Source organism: Pseudopodoces humilis, chromosome 3, assembly GCF_049639895.1.
Source record: "Pseudopodoces humilis isolate 2021_Gansu_Grassland_sample_001 chromosome 3, ASM4963989v1, whole genome shotgun sequence".
NCBI classification, from domain to species: domain Eukaryota; kingdom Metazoa; phylum Chordata; class Aves; order Passeriformes; family Paridae; genus Pseudopodoces; species Pseudopodoces humilis.
The window spans coordinates 48360666-48381524 of record NC_142202.1 but is presented as its reverse complement, the minus strand read 5'-3'; the positions used below and the strand labels follow the sequence as shown (position 1 = coordinate 48381524).

Below are 20859 nucleotides of genomic sequence, written 5' to 3'. Positions count from 1 at the left end.
TTTTCAATTACCCCCAGTATATGTGCTGCCTAGGATGTGACTGCTTTTATACCTGTTTTCTTACAGACCTGGTCCATGGAAGTATTGGGAGTATGGTCCCAATTTTGTTAATAGTCAAAGGGTTACTAAAAAAAAAAAAGATAATTTGGTTTATGCATATTTTAGAGGAGAGGCAGCAGGAGTTGACTTTTGCAGTATTGTTTCTTACCTGAGTAGCAAAGTACAAAAACTACTTTTGAATTCTGGCAGTTGAAAATAATTTATTTTTTCCATATGAATACACTGCCAATAATTTCCAGATCAAATAAATGGTGTTGTGGTTAAAAAAAAAAAAAAAAAGTGGGGGTGGGGAGAGGAAGGGCATTTTCTGAATTAATTTTATTGACTTTTGTTGATCTGCTCTTTCTGTTGGCAGCTCCTGGTAAGAGAAGCAGCACGTCAGATAATGCTGACAGTAAAGTTTGGTTTGGTCAAACTATTTAGAAACTGCAGTTTTATATCATGGCATATAAACAGAAACATGTCTTCATTTCAACTCAATATTTAATATTGTAATTGGATTTTTTTTGGCACAACGTATAATTTTCTTAGCTTTTCTATTTTGTTATTAATGTCTTTGCTGCTAAAGGTAGAAAATGAGATGCCTGAACAGTTGATGAGAATGTATTAATGGTGTGTTAAAAAGTAAAATGCCAAGACTGTTGAAGTGGGGTAGTGGTGAGTTTATCAAGGAAGCTGTTGTGCAGACAGGAGTGTGATGATCACGCTGCTATCTGAGAATGTTCTCTGCCTTCAGTTTTTTGTCTGCAGCGGAAGTTACTGTTGCAATGCGAACACAGAACTGGGCAAGTTTAGAAAACAATACCCTTGAGTAAGTTTTAAAGGAGAAATGCTACTCTGTGCCATTCCTCAGCAGTCACAGTGTGCTACCAGAATAATTGTAACCAATTTGACAAAGAAGATACTGCTAATTCTTGCTATTTTCATATACAGAGTAATGCACTGGCATTTCCAGGAGTACAATCTACTCTATCGCTGTAGAAAAACTCATGTGAAGAGACTATTCTTGCAAAATAGTTCTGAAATGATATTTCTTCTCAAACTTGAATTATGCGGACTTTGATTATAATAGAGGCAAAATACTTAAAAGCATAGTTTGAGAGCTTTTTCCACATTCTACAAAAATACCACCCTAAGTTTCAGAATAACAGAATAACCTGTCTTTATTTGCTATAGTACAGACAATAACTAAATTATACAACTATAGTTAATTTGGGGGAAGTTCACTTATGATGAAATTAAACTCAGTTGTGCATGCTTGTTGTTAGTGTTGGTTGGTGTTATCTTAGTGTTTTGATGGGCAATATGTAAAGATAATCAGTGTAAGTGTATTCTGTATGAATAGTACTGATCTGCTGTAAACACATGATTTTCAGCTCCTAACAAGAACTTTTAAACATAGTTAGTAATCTGAAGTATCTTAGTAGCTTAGTGCTGCTCACAGCTATTATTTGGTATATTAGATCTCTAGTTGTCTTTCTTTTTTTCTTGTTTTTATTCAATGTGGTAATTTTCTTGAACTTTGACTGGAGTACATGTATCAGTCTATCACAGTGGTTTTTAGAAACCTATTTTGAAAATAGGTTTAATCCTGAATTTTAGCAATAGGTCACTAATTAATGTTTCTTCATTTTTATTCAAGGAGATTATATTGTTTCTTTTTTAGTTGCTGTTTTGTCTTATTAGAAACTGTTGGGTAATATAAATAATTTCTACTTTTCCTTTGAAATCTCATCTTTAAATTTTTCAGTGTCTCTATGTGGCTGGTTTCTTTTTCTCAGAAAATAATTCTTAAAAAATACTTCTCTTAGTTTTTCAGGTGTGATTTATAGTGTAGTGCCTTTTCTAGTAAAATTACTTGTAGCTTTTGGCCATGAATAGTTTCCAGGAATGTAACTATCCTGCATCTCTGGTGATCTGGGGTGAATGATCCAACTCTCTCCTCTTTCTTCTCTGCTTCAGGAGAAACAAGTTTGTGTATGGATGTGGTTTGTGAGGAGGGGTAAGGAGTGTTTGTGTTGAAATGTTTTTGTCCTGACTGAGGTCTTGTAGCTGACAGTGAATTTGAAGACTATGAGTTCTCTGAAGACACACCAGGTTTAGAGAGTTGAGCAGACTGAGCGTGTGAAGGAAAAAGGAGTAGTAATCAGACTTCTAAGTCTGATAAGCAGTGCTTAATGTATCAGTTGGGAACTTTCCTAGTCCTTTGTTGCAAAAGAAGTAGGGATGCTTTGCAGGCAAAACATTTTCAGATTTGTAATGCTTCAAAGAACTAAAGTGAATTTCCATGCAGTTATCCAGAAAAAGTTCCTTAGCTTTTTCTCTTAATACATATGTGACTTCTATTTTGTTCTGGTGGAGTTCTTTACCATCAGGAAGTCTAATGCTCTTCTTGATTGGGTTTTTTTTTTAATTCACAGAGACCTAGTGACCACTGTAAATATACAATGGGATTATTTGTTGCTGTTTCATTGCTATTCTGCTGTGCTGACATTTGAAAGAAGAAATAAAGTTTAAACAGTAGCTTGTAAATTTAGTATTTATTCTCTTCAAACTTTTCTAGTGAAATCTTTGAAACAGTAGTTTTCCCCGTGTGTTTTTTTTTTTTTCCCTAGTAAATGTTTGAAGAGCACCACAGGTGACTTGTCTGACACTTATCAGCTCAGATGTTTACTGTTCCAGCTTATATTTGAGCCTCATGTGTTTTTTATTCCTCACCATGCAGAGCATACATAAAACTTCCACAGTTTACAGCTTCTAGTGAATTGTAGCTGGCTGACAATTACATCTGTTTTCCTCTTGGATTTTTGATGGAAGGTGTTATAGAAGTGAACTTCCAAAACTAAATAATTTCATTTTTTCTATTGCTGAGTAGAAAAAGCTGTCTGACGCTCAAAACAATAAACCAACTATTTAATCAAAAAACATTAAACACTGAACTACACTGCATAAATGCAGGTTCTGACTCAAAGCAGGTCTGGATTGATGGGGCTACAATGCCACATTAATTTTAATGATCTGGATTTGGTGCTTAGAAACTGTCTTGAGGTTGGATGAAGAGTCCTGGTCCAGACAATGCTTTTCTTTTGTCTGAGCCCTTGGATATTTTCATGTTGTGGTATTTCTGAAGTTCCCTTTTTCACAGCTGGAAACTTCTGTAGAAAAGATAAGAAATGGTGTCTATTTGACATCTGTTAACCTCGGGCTTTAACCTTAAAACCTCAGTAAAGCTCTGGACTGTGGTGATAGTCTCCCTCAAGCAGCAATGGTTTTTTTTTTTTTTCTCTTTTCCTTTTTTCTTTTTTTTTTTTTTTTCCCCTATTTTTTTTTTCTCTTTTTAAATTTTCTTTATGGGGTAGTACTGTGATTAGTGGTGATGACCAAGGTTACTTTTTTGGAATATGTATAATTGGCAGGTTTTATCTTTTAACTAAACAGCAGCAATTTCACTTTCTTGTAAGTAGTTTGTCTGTAAATATGTTGCTGAAGATTACAGTGAGAGCCAAATTGCTTAAAAAAAGTTCAAAGTGCCTTAGTTTCGTACTTCAACAACAGTCACTTTGTAGGTAATAATTTTGAGGAATTTGACTATTTTTCTTCAAGCATATCTTTGTGCAGACTTGCTCTTTACATTGCCTTCTCTTTACCATGGTAAAAATGGTGAGAGGAACGGTGGAAATGTGAATGTGTTCTCTTGGCATTTGGGGAGCAGGGTGGTAGTGAAGGAGATGAAGTGCTAAGTGGAAAGGAAAACCTCTACTGTTTCTGCAGCTTTTCCTTTCCTATGCAGGAAGTGTACATAAATGCTCAAGTGTCTTTATAAACTCAAACCCCTGAACCTTTCCTTGCTCCTAATAAATCAGAGATCTAACTATAAACCTTCAGTGCTTGGTTTTATTGCATTGGTCTACCTGCATCTTACTGATGCAGAAATATTGGTAGATATTTCTGTTAAGGTGCAGGATTGTGGAAGAAACTTGGAAGTTCGGAGCAGCATAAATACCCTCTCTGTGTCTTTGAGGGGCTTGAAGCAACAGTTTGCTGTATATGGCACTTCAAGTTCCTTGAAACTGGAATGGTTTCAGTTATGTGAAGTGTGCTGTAATGCATGGATATCTATTATTTTGGATACTTGTAGAGGAAAGACAGACACTTTCACTGTGGAACTTGCTACTGTATGACTCAATCTTGTAGTACTGTTACATGTGTGTTGTAACTCTAGAAATGCTTCCTGTGATTACACAGAGCCTGTATTTTAGGACATTGAGGTAATGCTTTGGATGGGATATGGGCCTAACCTGGGTTTTTCCCACTCTTTCCAGCTTCCTTTCTTCCCTCATTTCAGCTTCATATTTTCATGAAACTTATGGTAAAATATTATCTGAAGACTTCTTTCCCTTCAGTCAAAGTTGATTGAAATAGCTCTTCAGACTCAGATTATTTGTTTGTTCTGCTAGTAAACCAAACATTCTTGTGATACCAGGGTAGATAAGCACTGCCTGAAGTATCAGACATCGCTTGGAATCTGACAAGCACTGGAAGTAAAGCGAATAAGATAGGGAGATTCTCTAAAGTAGCAGGAAAAAAAAAATTAAAGTTGCAAGGTAATACCTTCCCTCCATCTCAAAGTACCTACTAGGAAAAACTGCAGGAAAGATGCATAGGGGAAGTACCTTGGACTGTGCTTTTTCTGTTGATAACCTGTTTTCCGTCTTCTTGTGGTCTTCAACTGGGCCTTGGGTACCTGGAAATCTCGTAATACTGTTTGGATGATCCCCTTCCCAGTTCTAAGAAAAACCCTTGAGCTTCTGAAACTCACAGTTTGTGCAAAACACTAGCTCTGTATTTATACTCCTGCAGGAACTCCTGAGCACTGTCCAGTGGTGCATTTCCTGGGGCCAAGGAAAGGACACATCTGAAATCCTCAAGTACACTGAGAAAGAAGCAAACTGCAGGATCTAATTTTGCACCTGTGACAAATTTTAAGAGAAGAATTAAAATGGAATGGATAGGGTTATTTTTAAGGCTATGCTTTACAGCTTAATAATATTGAAGACACATGCTTTAATGTCAGTTTTTAAAATGACATTTTAGGTTTTGTGAGTGAAGTGACCACTTCTCTTCTGACACTTAAAAAAAATTAGGCTGAATAATGCAAAACATTTACAATTGATGTTGAGCTAGTGCATTAACTCTTAAAAATAAATTACCGTCGTGCATTTGAGGAGAATTAAGGTTGCATAAGCAACTTCTAGGGACAATGTCAATCTTTTAATAGTCTGTGTCAAGTAGGATTTCTGGTAAATACAAACCATAAAAATATTACTTTGTACAACACTGGTATGCAGCTATTTTTGTGGTGTGAAGTGGAGCTCTGTGTAATAGCAGAAATACCTCAACTGAATAGCTAAGTAAAATTACAGCTATTTCCCCAAAACAGTAATTTCTTTTAATGTTTTGGCATGTATTTTTTCCATGTTTCATGAAAAGCATGAAAAAATGCAAGGCACTCTAATGCGCAGGCATTGGTTTTGCATATTTAAAATAAGAGTTCTAGCTCCATGGTACCCCTTGTTTATGTGAGGACATAGTTTCTTCTCTTGATTTTTGTGGAATGGTGCCATCTACTGAATTGTACCTTGATGTTCATTTGTGGTAATAATTTTGAGCAAACCTGTAAAATGGTCACTGCTGTTTTGATGGTAGCGAAATAATAAGTTTCTCAGTCCTTTGGTGATTATCAAAACTAAAAATTATGCTGAAGTGGAACCTGAGGAGGCTTAAGGTAAGATAAAGTGAAAAACACTGTCTTAGTGTTACAAAATACTTGAAGTAGCAATTAAATGATAGCTGTGATTGCTCACACTTGAGGCTAATTTTAACAATTTTTTAGTGTCACTTTGAATGAGAATATTTAAGAAGTCTCTACTTCTGCTTTGGCAGATGAGGGAAACTTTGTTCCAAGACCCATTTATTCCATTATGTTTGAATTACTAGGGTTTAGAGCTAGTGCTAGCTGAAATACTTAGAAACAAATAGCAGCTTTTTGTGATGCTGTGCTTGTGAACATCACATGGAGTATTTGGAAGATCTTTCAGCTTGTGACTGCTATGAGACTGGGGACAGATTGTCATATCAATTTGGTATAGACAGAAGTGGTAAACTTGTACCTGCCACCTGGATTTGGCATCTAAGTTTCTCTCTCTGGCCTGTGCCACGGAAGTGTTGGGACTTCTAATCCTTAGTGCTTAGTGCTTCAACATGTGACTTTGCTGACTACTTCAAAAAGCTGTGTAAGCATAAATGTGGTATACCTATGTCACTGTATTGATAAAATCACACCAGTGATTAAACTTTTCTTCAGAAAGATGTTTGGAAGAGGAAGTTATTTCCATCATTAGTACGATGCAAAATGGTGTGGGAAGTAGAAGGACAGATTAAACCTCATCTACAAGTTGCACGTTAAAGGGCTGTGTCCAAAGGAAGGAGCTGATATCAGTACTGAGAGAGAAACTACAGCAAAGTCTAGGGAGAAATTCATAGATGTGACCAACTTTTATTTTAATACGAGATCTTTAAGACCACTTCCTATGCCTAGGTCACCTGCTTTTTCTGCTGCCTTTACCAAAGCAAATGAGTAAAAGTGTCTTCATGAAGAGTGGTAATAGTATCTGTTGTCTTATTCTAAATAACCCTGTAATGGTGTAAAGGGCTAATGAGGTACAAGTAAAATTGGCTCAGGAGACTACACTCACTGCTATGAAGTTTGTGGGGAGGGGTTTGGAGAATGGGCTTGTGTGTGAACAAAGTTGAGATGGAATATCTGGTGATTTCAGCTGCTCTTCTGTCACTTCTATCCAGTGGTTGGTCACTTGGAAATAACTGAAGAGAATTTGCTTGTGAGACAAGAGTTAAGGGAACTATTTTAGATCATGCTGTGTGAATGAAGAGAGATTTCTGGACCCAGGAAAATGCTTTACAGTCAGAAATATGTGTTGACAGACAATAATTGATTGTGCAAGGATTGGCTGTGTTCTTTGAAAATTAAATTGTCCTTTTATTAGATAATATCCAAGGTTATTTATGCTTTCATAAGCTAAATTAAATAAGTATACAAATTCACTTAGCATCTAGTTCTAGAACATTACACTTGTTAATGCTGCTCTTGGCAATGTTTGTACAAAATATGGAGAGTCTGGGAAGAGACATCATTTTTATTTCAAGTATACCTCAGTTCTAGGAGCATAGAATGCCCCTGGCCTTTATTTTCGGCTAGGAAGCTAAGCATGTAAAGAAGAAAAGCCTGATATTATGACATAGTATGTAATAACATGTTGAAATTTGACTTGGAAACTAAACTGGATTAAATGGATAACAGGTGAGCAGGACTTGGAAGCATGAAACAAAATACAAAGGTTTTACCTGTGAATTTTGATGAAGTTCTTAAAAAAAATGTAATTATTTACGCTTATATATGCAGTCTTTGGAAAAAATTTACTGAATTAGCAGTTACCATCCATTTCATGCATCCTGTGTAGTTGTACAAGCCAGTATTTATAAGAGTTTCCTACCCTTGTATTCTAGTGTTCTCCATCTCTTCCATCCCACTCAGAAAAAGTACTGGATTAGTCACCTTCTCTGCATTATTAGTGCTGAAATACAGGTCTTAGACTAAAGGGGTACAACCTGTATCAGAAAGCAAAGTGAGTAAAATCAAGGAAAACCTTTAGCCTTTTTAGTTGTTTTTTTTTCTTTTATCCTAAATTGATGCTTTTACCTCTTCATTCAATAGCATGCTTTGCCATCTGTGAATTGTGCATATAGAAACTTATCATTAAAACCAATCTTGCTTCTTGTTTAATTTTGAATCATGTTTTTTTGTTTTGTTTTTTTTTTATCCTGTTTGCATTTGTACTGCTCTATTACATCTTGTTCCAATGAACAATTGCCCCTCACTGGCAGCTCTGAGAAAACTCTACCAAATACAGCCTTTACAGAAAATTTGCTGGCACTTTTTGTAGCTGCTTGGGAAATGCTGTGTTTGTGCATATTTATGTAAGCAACTTTGAAGTTTAAGAAGTGCTTTGACCCCTGTCAGTTGTTGTTAAAAAGTTGATTGTACTTAAGTTACTGCTCTCTACCTGTTCCCTGTCAGTTTACACACAAACTGGTTCAGGCATTGTTTAATTGTAAAATACAAAACTTGTGCAAATTGAGGCAAAAAAGGGTGGGTTTGTGTTTTAAAATTGCTACAGCTACTTTATACAAAAAAAACAGTTAAAACTCAGCAAAAATTTTTGCTGGGATCTGTAGACTTTGGCATTTTTCAAAACAGAGCTCCTTTTTATCAGTCTGAGATTTTCTTTGCAAGTTAACATTAAATCATTTGGCTTCTAGTGTTTAAAGGAGCTGTTCTATAAACAAAGTGAATACTTAAGGAAGCTGATCTGTAATTATGTAGAAATGAACATTATTGGTAGCTGATTTGGACATTGAAAAATTCAACTTCCAGCCAGTTGTTTAGTCACCATTTCACTGGAAGTTCTAAAGCTGCAATAGTAAACAGCAGTATTGTTAATTTACTGTTAAATTACTATAATATTTGTAATAGGATTTAACATCAATTTTTTAAATGTTGTACCTGTTACTGCCCTCGTTCCTTGTCCTCCCCCCACCACCAAAAGCACTAATTATATGTTGTCTTGTTTGGTAGTGCATTGATGTGAAAGGTCGAAGTGCATTTTCTAGATGGTGTCTGACTAATAGTTTCTGACTTTTTAATAACTCCCTCTTGCTAAATAAGTGTGTCTTGGCAGATTGTTCTTTGAGATGGTTGCTGTAGATTATGTATGTGAAAGTAACAGTACTCATTAGATTTGATGAGATACAGTGGTGCACTTTTTTTTTTTAATGATTCAGGGTCTGTTTAAGTGGAAAACTGCTACATGTACATGACTGTAGTAAAATATTCAGGTATATTATGCAGTCCTGGAGAGCTGTATGCTGGTATACATAAGAATACATTGAGTAATCTACTTGTTTTAGTGTTTTGTATGGAATTCAAATCAATGGTTTGTGTCTTTATCTAGCCAATGGCTACTGGCTTTTTCTAGCTAATGGCTATAGATAATTTGTCAAAATTGTCAAATGTTTAAATAGTGTTAGGTGTTACAGCTCTAATTTTGAGAAGTATCAAGGAGTGAATATTAAAAGCTGCTACAGTTTCAGATTTGTCTTTATACTCTTGAGCTGTTGTAACAGTGGCAAATCTGATACCTGGTCTGTCTTTGCTGTACTATCAAGACTTCTTATCGCAATGTAATTAAAAAAGATTCCAGTATCTGTGTGGTGAAAGTTTAGAAAATAATTCAAATTATTAATATTTTTGTATACATCAGAATAACTACTAGCCTCCTGAGCTGAAAGACTGGGACAGGAAGCAGAGTAGACCACCTGGAATCCAGGAGGAAGTAGTTAGTGACCTGCTGAGCCATTTAGGCACTCATACATATATAGGACTGGGTGGGATTCATCCAAGTGTACTGAGGGAGCTGGCAGAAGAGCTCACAAAGCTGCTCTCCATTGTTTGTCATCAGTCCTGGCTACCCAGGAAGGTCGACTGGAGGTTAGCCAAGGTGGTGTCCATCCACAAAAAGGTCCGGAAGAAGGATCTGGGGAACTACAGGCCTGTTAGCCTGACCTTGCTGTCCAGGAAGGTTACGGAATAGGTTATCTTGACTATGATCACACTTACAGGAGAGCCAAGGGGTCAGGCCCAGCCAGTATGGGTTTAGGAAACCGGGTGACTTACCTCATGCATGAGGGGCAGGGCTGTGGATGGTGTCTACCTGGACTTCAGTAAAGCCTTTGACTCTGTTTCCCACAGCATTCTTCTGGAGAAACTGGCTGCCCGGAACAGATGTACTCTTTGCTGGGTTAAAAACTGCCTGGATGGGCAGACTAGAGGGTGGTGGTGAATGGTGTCATATCCAATTGGTGTTCAATTACAAGTGCTCAGGGCTCAGTGGTGGGGCCAGTTCTGTATAATATCTTTACTTGTGATCTGGGTGAGGGGATTGGGTATGTCCTCAGTTTGCAGATGACACTAATTTGGATGGGAATGTTGATCTGGTGGAGGGTGGGAGGGATCTGGACAGGCTGGATCGATGTACTGAGGCCAGTGTTATGAGGTTCAACAAGGCCGAGTGCTGGGGCCTACGCTTCAGTCACAGCAGCCCCATGCAACGCTAAAGGCTTGAGGAAAAGTGTCTGGAAAGCTGCCCAATGGAAAAGGACTTGGGGGTGCTTTTTGATAGCCAAGTGAACATGTGCCATTGTGTGCCCAGGTGGGCAAGAAGGCCAGTGGCATCCTGGCCTGTACCAGACACAGCATGGCCAGCAGGAGCAGGGCAGGGATTGTCCCCCTGAACTTGGCATTGCTGAGACCACATGTCAAGTGCTGTGTCCAGTTCTGGGCCCCTCATTGCAAGAAGACACTGGAGAGTGCTGGGGAAGGGCCTGGAGCACAAATGCTACAAGGAGCTCTGAGGGAGCTGGGAGTGTTTAGCCTGGAGAAAAGGAGGCTCAGGGGTGACCTTGCCACTCTCTACAAATGCCTGGATGGAGGCTGCAACCAGGTGGGGTCAGCCTCTTCCCCCTGGCTGCTGATAGCAGGACAAGAGAACAGAGCTTCAAGTTGTGCCAGGGGAGGTTCAGTTTGGATATCTGGAAGAATTCTCTCATGGAAAAGGTTGTTAAACATTGGAGTGGACTGCCCAGGAAGGTGGTAGAGTAACCATGCCTGGAGGTGTTCAGGAAAAGACTGGATATGGCACTTAGTGCCATTCTCTAGCTGATAAGGTGGTGATTAGTCAAAGGCTGGACTTGATTAACTTAGAGGTCGTCTTAAATCTAAATGATTCTGTGATTTTTTTGACAACTGCCTTATGCTAAGGGTTGAATTGATAGGTACAGATTTTGGACTGTCTTGTATGTCAGTTGGGTCAACCACATGTGAAGAATGCCCCAGTAGTCCCTAGGTCTGCTTACAGTAACTAAAGAATTAAAAAAAAAAAAAAGAAAAAAAGAAAAAATAGAAAGACTGGTCTTCTCTGATTTTCATAACCGTTCTGGAATTAATTTCCTCTTTCAAATGTGATTTCTATGGGCAGATGTGCACTGAATTGCTACTATGCAGCTAAGCTGTAAATAATAGTAATAACTTGAAAAAAAGAGTATTTTGAGGAGACAACTTGCATATTGCTAAATGAGATGCTTGAAGTGTAAGCTTAGATATGAAGCTTGCTGGAAAAAATACATTTTGGAAATGTTGCTTTTTCTCTTAAATTAAAGCGAGTTTAATCTTATGTGATATTAAATTAAGGTCATACTGTGATTTCCTTGTGTATTACCTGCACTTCTAGCAGTTATGAAAATGAGCACTAATGCTAGGACATGAGCATGTGATCTTTTTCTTCTCTCAGGCACAGCTGTTGTCCCTTGTTTTTGCAAAAAATATGCAGTAAAGACAATAAAATAGTAGTGTTTTCTTGGGTTAATTTCCAAATGGCAGTGGGGAACATAGAAGCAATATTCAAAGGTACAGCTTAGAAGCTATTAATTTATCCAATTTGTTAATATTTGGAATCATGGATGAAGCAGGAATTGAAGGAGCAGGGATGGGTCTTTGATTAGAAAACTGCTCCAAGCAGAGTATTTCCTCTAGAGCCACCCTAGGTCTTTGGCAGAGAGTTTTTCCTGTCTACAAAATTAAAATGCTTTGCTCATCTTGTCATTATTCATTATGATTTTTGCCTGTTTTGGGAAAAACAATGTAGTAGATGATCACTGCTCAGTACAGTGAGCTCTCTTGCCTAAAGCACACATACACAAGTGCAGCAGATTTGGGCAAACTGCATTCCCTGGGCTGCTGCCTGTTTTGTGTGGTTGAGAAATACTTCACATGTACTGAAACAGGCATGTTTTGTCCTTCTACAGTCAGTCTTTGTGACGTGCTTTTTCAATTCAGCATACCCTGCAAAACTGGGAGGCTTTACATTGCTTTAGAAAAGAAGATTAATGCTGGTTAGGAGGATGATATTAATTTGAGTAGAATAATTTTAGCTACTAGGTGAAAAAGTGAAGATGACATAATCCTCGAGTAAAGGAACTAAATAGGACTAGCTGTAAGGACAATTTTTTTAAATTTTTTTTTTTAAATGACAGTGAGCACTATAGAAGAGGCCAGACTAGTTTCACATCTGGATGTGAGGTTTACACTAATTTATCAGAGAGAGATTTTCTCTGAATATTTAAAACTTGTGTAATCTTACTCCCAGTGCTGCATATTTACTGATTTCTGGAAAAATGGTTCAGGTGTCCTGGAAAATGTAGAAGAATTTTTTGTTTAAGGAAACATTGAAATATTCTTAATAATGAAATTTTTACCGACTAGTTGTAATAGTGCTTCCAGAAACATTAGCATCAGAAGTGCTTGCAGAAAGCATCTGCGGAATAGAATTTGAAGGAAGAAGCAACTTCAACAGTGTATGGATGTAGGTTTTGCTGGGTCATATTCCTCTTACGAAGTAAAGTAGCTGTGGAGTCTCAATTCCAAATAAATTTAGGGCTTATGAACAAGGTGTGCATTTAATTATGCTGGAAAATGTTGTTCTGGGGAGGGGCTGGGAAAAATCTTTTATTAGAAAACTACCTGTGTCAGTGCAGATAAACAAATTTTAAAATTCAATTCCTGTAAGCCTTTGAATTTCACATTTGAAAATTGTTTTCGTCTACTTCTGCAAATAATTATTAATTCAAGCAAATGCAGATGCATGAGCAAGGCTGAAGGCAATCAGCTCTGAAATTCATGTTTTTCCTTGTGGATTTTTCAATCTGGCAATTTGTGTAGTCAATCAATAGTTAATGTAAAAGCAACTACTTTACATTAAAAGTATTCTGAGTTTGTGTAGGAAGGTATCGTTCATGGGGACAACACCCCCTCCACTCTTTTTTTTTTTTTTTTAAGCTATAAACTGACTGGAATATAGATTACTTGTTTCTTAAAAAAACCTTAATGATAAAAATGTAAAATAAAAGCAAAAAAGTAGGTGAGGCTCGCTGACTCTTGAAGTCCTTCCAAGGCAGAATGAAATTAAATTACTCTGGCGAAGAAAGCTGGTATTAAGTTTGATGGATTATTCAACATCTGTCTAGTGTATATCTCAACACTTAGCTGGATGTTATGCAGATTCATTAGTCTAGAAGAATGTGATTCAAGTTTAAATGTTAAAATATAGCAGTGTGTTGAAGCAGACTTCACCCTTCTGTTGTTCTACATTTTATTTTACTTAGAGGCTTAGAGGCTGAGGAGGAGATGTGTTTGAGTTTTGATTTGCATGCACCCTAATAGTCTTTTCAGCCTTTCAACTGCCTGTAGCGTGAATGCACATGTTTTTTAAGAATGTGCATATTATCCGCTTTGGTTTTGTTCAGCTATTTCTCAGTAAATTGAAAGCTGGCAGAATGAGTGAGAATTGTACTGTTTTATTAATTTTTAGCATGTGCCAAGAGAAAAAATAGTACATATATTCTCTGTTTTGCATACGGCTTTGGAATAATTTCTTTTCTTCTGAAAGCTAAGATACTTCTTTAAAACAAGAAGTGTTCAGCCCTGAGAAATTATAGTCCAGAAACCCTGGGCGTACAATGATGATGAAATACTGACTAGTTTGCTTAATTCCTCTCTTATTTCTGCTCAGTCTCCTAGACGTTGGAGAACTTAATTTTTGTATCAAAAGCAGGTACATAACCTTTATTTAAAATAACCTACATTTAAAATACAGAATGTTTGCAACTAAAACTTAACTAGGGAGAAGTGAAAGAATCTGTTTTGCTGCTGCTTCTATCAGTATTCATTATGGAAGGATAGGACTGATTTATGTGTGAGAATGAAAAAGAGCAAGCTTTTGCTATCTCATAACTGGTGTGAATCCAGGAAGTCTTGTTGCAGAGATCCTGAAAATTTACATTAGACATTATTTCCCATTGACTCCTCCATATTTTGACTACTGATCTTCTCATCTCTGTCACAGCAGATTTTTTTTAAAGTGCCTTGTGTTATTCAGCTCTTTTCATCCTTAAGTAATGTTTAAATGGAGAGAAAGATCCTTTGGCATTTGAAAAATGTAATAATTTGTTTTTGATGGTTATTTAGATTAACTTCATTTAATTCTAGTCCTGATATTTAACATTGTTAAAATAATTACTTCATCATTCTTCAAGTTATTCCTTAATGGTACCAATTCCAGCTTTGGTCGGCCAGGAGTTGAATGCTACTGTCAACATGACAGTGGAGCTGCAGTAATCCAACTTCAGTTCCTGATTAATGAGGTTAGTAAAATGATTTATGTGTAGTTAATAGAAGATATGGAACATATTTTCTTTAATTTTTCATGATGCAAACATTAAAATTACCAGATATAAGTGATCTATCACAAAGAGCAAACTGTAATAACAACTATAAAAAAATTGACTTTTTTAGTTTTGGAAAATGTTTGACTAACTTCTAAAAAGGTCTTTATCTCTAAAGTACTCTTTTGCTATAAAAAATAATTAGGAATATCTTTTCATGTACTTGAATGTTGCAAGTTATCTCTGGAATTTGTGAAGTACTTTTTCAATAACACTACCAGTTTCAGTAGGTAGTTAATTTTATTTTGATAGAGTTACTGTCTTAGACATGAACTGAATAAAGTTGCTTCAGTTTCAGATGTGTGTTTCTAAGGATGTAGCAGCTGAGATCTGACAGCAGTGCTGTTCTTGAGCTAGGGACAGTTTTTTAGAGGGATCTCGCTAGCTTTGTCAGCACCCAGATATTAGCAGTTCATTGCTTGATTTCTCTGCAGAAATGTGCATGAGGAAACTGATGGGCACACACTGGAAAAAACTCCTCCATCATCTCTCATTATAGCACTGAACAAAATATGAGTGAGCTGAACAAGATGTGATCACATCAGTTATCTCACTCCTACTGCTTAGAACTTATCTGTACTGTGGTGCTGATGGAGATGCTTATATATTTTTTTCATCCTGGTAATAAATATGTAAGATATTTCCACTGTGATGCTACACTGTTCCTAGGGTTATGAAAACAAGTTGACTAAAATGTTTTTTGTTCTCCTAGGGAGCTCTTGTGAGTGCCTTGGCTGATGACACCTTACACCTGTGGAACTTGCGCCAGAAGAGACCAGCTATACTTCATTCACTCAAATTTAACCGGGAACGGTAGGGATTGGTTATTAATGCAGTGCCCCTGAGCATCACACTCATGCTATTGTAAGATCAGATCTTATTGATGCAGTCCAAGTCATAACTTGGTACATAATTGAAACTGGGCTTACACTGGGTTTGAATTTCAATCTTTCAATCAAATGTTAGGCCCCACAGTAGTTGTGAATAAGACACACTAGTGACCTAAACTGAGATGCCTTTTCTATCACTTTATGTGTTTCATTGCTGAACATCAATTTTAATATCTTTAAAATGTGGAGGGATAGAATAATTTGAATGTATGTCTATAGAGGAATTTTGGAGCAGGTGTGTGCACCATCAAGAGAACCAGACTGGAAACTGAAATTTTTTCTCCCTTGATGGCAAACCAGAATTCTGCACTGTTAGAGCACTTGTTTGTATCAGAGTAGCTGAAAACCACTTGCATTTTAATTAAAAATTTTTCTACTCAAGTAATATAATTGTAAGCAAGCTAGAGAGACATTTAAGATTAAATTACCAGAAGTCAGTTGACTAAATTTCTGAAAAACATGTCCTTTGTTTTTAAAGCAAGTATTCCTTCCCTTTTAGGAGGTATTCCTTCTTTTCCAGCATATGTAAAGTGTCAGCTGGAGTGCTGTGTTCACTTTTGAACAATATGCATTAGAGATGGACTGCTTGGGGAGCTCAGAGGATACTAGCAAGAACACAGAATAATCTGTGACTTGTATTTCTTTTGAATAGAGAAGGAGGTAATAAATTTTAAGTAATAAATAGCAAAAAAAGTTAAATACTTAAGTAATACCTTCTAATGTAGTGTCATGCAAATGCTAAACAAACTGTTGGGTAGGTGAAAGTTTTAAAGAGCAGTAGTTTTAAAGAGCAGCTTATGAACAAATTCATTAGGAGCAACATAAATGCAGATTACTGGGGTTTCTTTGTATAGAGGATTAAGTGATTTTAAGTCCTTTTTTGAAATTATTTCTACGATCACCATGTATAAAATCTTAGGGCGTATAGGAATAGGACAAGGGGTAATGACTTTAAAGTGAAAGAGGGTAGATTTAGATTGGATATTGAAAGAAATTCTTCACTGTGAGGGTGACGAGATGCTGTAACTGCTTTCCCAGAGAAGTAGTGGGTGCCTCATTCCTGGAAGTGTTCTAGAACAGGTTGGATGGGGCTTTGCTCAACTATCTACTGAAAAATGTCCCTGCCTGCAGCAGGTGAGTTGGACTAAGTGATCTTTAATGACCCCTTCAGGCCTGGACAATTCTGTGATTCTGAACTGTTATACAGAAAACAGAAAGCTTTGTTAACTGAGGCTAATTCTCTGCCCCAAAGGAGTAGCAGTGTTCCTTTATGCAGTATAAAATTCTTTAAATGGAGAGAAATGCAGTTTGCAGCCACTAGTTTAATGAGGATTGTCCATGTGTAAGAGATACAGTAGTGTGTCCAAACTGAATTTTCTGTTTCTCCCTTCCTCTTTTTTAGTGACTCTTCTCTTACTTGTAGTATCTACCTAAGTGTTGGTGTAAAATTAGGGTTTGTATTCTGAAACCACACTTAACCATGGGCTTCTAGCTAATGCTTTAAAACAGGTATCTGAGATGATTCTGATTGTGTGCAAATCTGTTGTAGGCTGGCTTAGAGTTTTAGATGTGTGGATATCTTTGGTTAAGCCAAGTGAAAGTTTTAAACCATAGTTTTTCTGTAAATGTAGTAATGTCAGTAGCAAAACCCATCAGTGGGAGTTGAGTGGGGTTAGAAAGGAGTCTTGGTCACTGATGTTGCCTTAGTGGCTGATTTAGTTACTAATCCTGTCTTGCCAAGGTGTAAGTAATGAGAGCACCACAGTTACTATGAGTGGTGTAGGCATAGCTTGAGGCAATGGCTTATTCTTCTAGCAATTTTAATTTTAAAATATCTATTATAATAACATATATAAATAGCCAGAACACTTAAGATTCCCAGATCTGTACCTTGTCATAGCCACTTAGGTCATGCTGGATGACTGTTAACTGTTTTCAAATATTCTGTTTTCTTTTGCCTAGTTTATAAAATACAACTCTATAAAATAACATATAATTTCATTATCATGTAAATATTTTGATTTGAACTGCAAAAAATTCACTGTTAAATATTTCTAAATAGGGGCCTTTATAACACTCAGTTCATCACACCTAATAATTTTAATATGCTAGATGAATCTGAAGTAAACGGGCTTTTCCTAGGTTGGTTTTATGCTCTATATTAACAACTAAGTTTATTGAGGAGAGTGTTCATGATGTAAATTAGTTAAGCACAGTCCGTTCTTTCAGACCTTTCTGGAAATGTGTCAGATGGTTTTGCAGGTCTTTGCTGGTTTTAATCCCACCCTATAGTCCATGTCCACTTCCTGCACTTGCTTAGTGTGTTCTTTCTAAAGGAAAAGTGCTTCTCTATCTCCACTTGACCCCCCTTCTCCAACCTGTTCTTTCTCATGGTGTGTTAATACCCATAGTCCTTGGATTTACCAGCAATTCTTATCTTTTAGTAATAACAGTCCTTGGCTGGCTCCACAGCCATCCAGTTTTCTGTATTTGAGACATACACATTAGCCTCTTATCTTATGGGAATTGAGAGCTCAAAGGGATCTCACTGTGGACTGCTGTTTATAGGGTTGTTAGACAATGGGTTTTAATACACAATAGCCCCTTATAATACAGAGCTCAAAAGAGTTTCACTTTGGACCACTATTTATAGGGTAGCAAGAGAGTGGGCTTTAGTTGTAGTAATTTTCCATCCTGGCCAATTTGAGTTGGTAACTTTCTTTGACTGTTCAACAATAAAAATATTATTCCACTTGGGTTGCTATTCAGACAAGAAATATAAATTTCCAAGGCTGTTTTTTAAAAGCAGATGTTCATTAGACACCTCTTAGTTCCTGGGAATAGACAGTGTTTCTGATAAGCTCAAGGGGAATTTAGTCCAAGTGCAGTTCATCACGACCACGGCATAATGAGCATTTCTCAGGTCAGAGAAGTCGGTGTCCTGGGTGACACAGGCATGCAGCACCACAACCCATACCATGACTAAAGTCAGCTCCTCTCAGCCTCCACATTCTCAAGTCACAAGCATGAAATTGATATAAACCTAATTAATAACAATTTTAAACTACTTTATGTCGTGAGATTAAGATCTGTTCCTAAGGATAACTAACTTCTCAAACAGGATTTATTTCAAGTATTTTGTGTGCTGCAACACAGTCTTATAAGTGTCTTCTCTAATGATACTTTGTGAGTTTGTGAAGGGAGATTAAGTATCTTGGAACTCATTATATGACTGAAACAATGATTGTAGTGGCATCAATATTTGCTCTAGGATTTTTGAGGTGAAGGTTTAAAATTATTTAACTGATTTGATTTACCTGTAAGTGTGCTGAAATTGCAGAAAAGCAGCATTTGTGTCCTATTTAACAGGAATTAAACTTTAGTCTGTCACAGGCAAATTTTTATTCAGTTTTTGTTTCTAAATAACAATTTCATATGAAAGGTTTAGATTTGAACTAAAACGTTGTCTGAAGTATAGAAAGATAACTAGCATTTAGCTACCCACATGAAAGGATTTTCTTAGTCTTGAAGCCTATTCATTAACTGTGTTTAAAAAAACATTAATTAAAGCAAGTGATAAGGCTATGGCTTCATTTAGAGTTTTAAATCTGTAAATTATTTCGGAAAGCAATCTCTAGTATATGACAGGAAAGTGATGTGAATTCTTGCTTTCCTACTCATGACTTTTAAGAACAGGGAGTGGTGAGAAAGAGCTGATTCTTTTAAATATAGTTCTGTGCCATTACAGGCTTTGTTCTGATACATGGAAAATGTCTTTGGGTAATTTGCATAATGTTAGATTTGAGCAAAACATTTCTTTAAAAGCAATGGCCAAGAGTCATGAAAGATGCTACTTACAGTTGAATCATTAAATTAGTTAAGAATCTGTAGATAAAAAATTGACCATTAATGGATTCATAGCTCTTGACCTCCTTTTGTAACAGTGATAGTAATTTGAAGCAAGTCTTTTGAAGTGGGAATTAGTGAGGTTTTAGATGTATAAGAAATAAGTTAGTTGAAATTACTGATGACTGAGATGTCAAAAACTCAGTGCAAAACAAGCTAGCTCAAGTTTTCTAGCCTTTTGTTTGCTGCATTTGTGGAGGTTTTGCAGCTGCTCTATGTTCCAAACAAGAGTCAGGAAATAGTAAACCAATGTCATGCTTGGCCGCTGTTCCTTGATTGTGGGAAGCAGTGTGTAGGGACCAGGACAAAAATGCATAATGATGGGGGGCAATTGCTTGTGTGACTTGTCATGCAGGTTAAAAGGGTCTAAATGCTATCTCTTTTCAGAATGCATAATTCAGTGTGTGAACTTTGTATTTCAGGTTTCATAGTTCTCTAAGATGTCTTCAGTGGATCATTATGTAGTTCCTTTGTCATCTACATATTGATGTATAAGTACCTTAAACACAAGATTGTTGTGTGTTAACAATCAGATGCAAGATTCAAGTCAAGTTTGCTTTAACTCAGTTATAAATGTTACACTAGGCTAACTCTGAAATAAGTGTAGTTAAAACACCATATTGGATTAAATACTGAAAGCATGTTGTGAGATAGATACATACGTACGTACGTACCTAATTTGGTTTTAGCTTCCTGCTATGCAGAAACTGTTAAACTTGATGCTGATCTAAGGTGTGAAAAGTCAAACGTGCATCACTAACCAGCCAGGGACTTTTGCAGATCCTCTTTTGAGAGGGTGGAGTGACAGACTAACTTGATTTTAAAAAGTGGCATGGGATGACAAATTTGAGGCCCCTTTGCCAGCCAAAGCAAACCAGCTTTGTATACAAGTATGAAAAATTTGTTTCATTATCCAAGACTTACATCCTTCCTGAGATGACATGCCCTGTTCTAATGCCAAAAGAAAGTTTCTCTTTATGGTAAGTTACAAAGCAAGAATGGCATAAAAATAGAACCGAATGTTTCGTGCGAGTGTTCTGCATATCGATTCCTGAATGCCTTGATAGCAGTTTAATTTTTAATATGTCAGCTTCTGTGTGGTGGGATTTAAATAGTTTTCCACAACATGAAACTGCATAATTCAGTGTTACAAAATTATGCTTCAAATATCTTTGGCTTTCTATCCTGCTGTAAACATCAGCTTTGGCATTGTGTTTGGAACACTGTCTGCAGAGAGTGGAAAATCCCACTTGTATTTACTTTTTAATAATAAGATTTTAAAATTCTATTGGCACATATGTTACCTTATTAGATACTGCAACTGTGTACTCGGCCTGTGCCATAGCAGACTTGAGAGTTTTCTTTCACCTTGAGTTTATAAACTGACCAATTCTGCCACTTTGTGGATAGCAGAAGGACATACAGGTTGTCTTGCCTGTGAGAGCGGGTGATGATAGACATTGTTTATAGGGTCTTGGTTCATTTTTCAAACATAACTATGTTTTTGGTTTGGGGTTTGTTTTCTTCACAC

The 20859-nt window shown here is 36.7% G+C and overlaps 1 protein-coding gene across 8 annotated transcripts in view; it reads left to right on the top strand.

Moving 5' to 3' along the window:
* Positions 1–20859, top strand: part of STXBP5 (syntaxin binding protein 5) — a 100277-nt gene that overhangs the window by 13145 nt on the left and 66273 nt on the right. For all 8 annotated transcript variants that reach the window (XM_005518498.3, XM_014263549.2, XM_014263550.2 and 5 more), the window contains exons 3-4: positions 14370–14451; positions 15245–15345. In XM_005518498.3, the coding sequence (XP_005518555.1) occupies positions 14370–14451; positions 15245–15345 (183 nt within the window). The remainder of the gene's footprint in view (positions 1–14369; positions 14452–15244; positions 15346–20859) is intronic.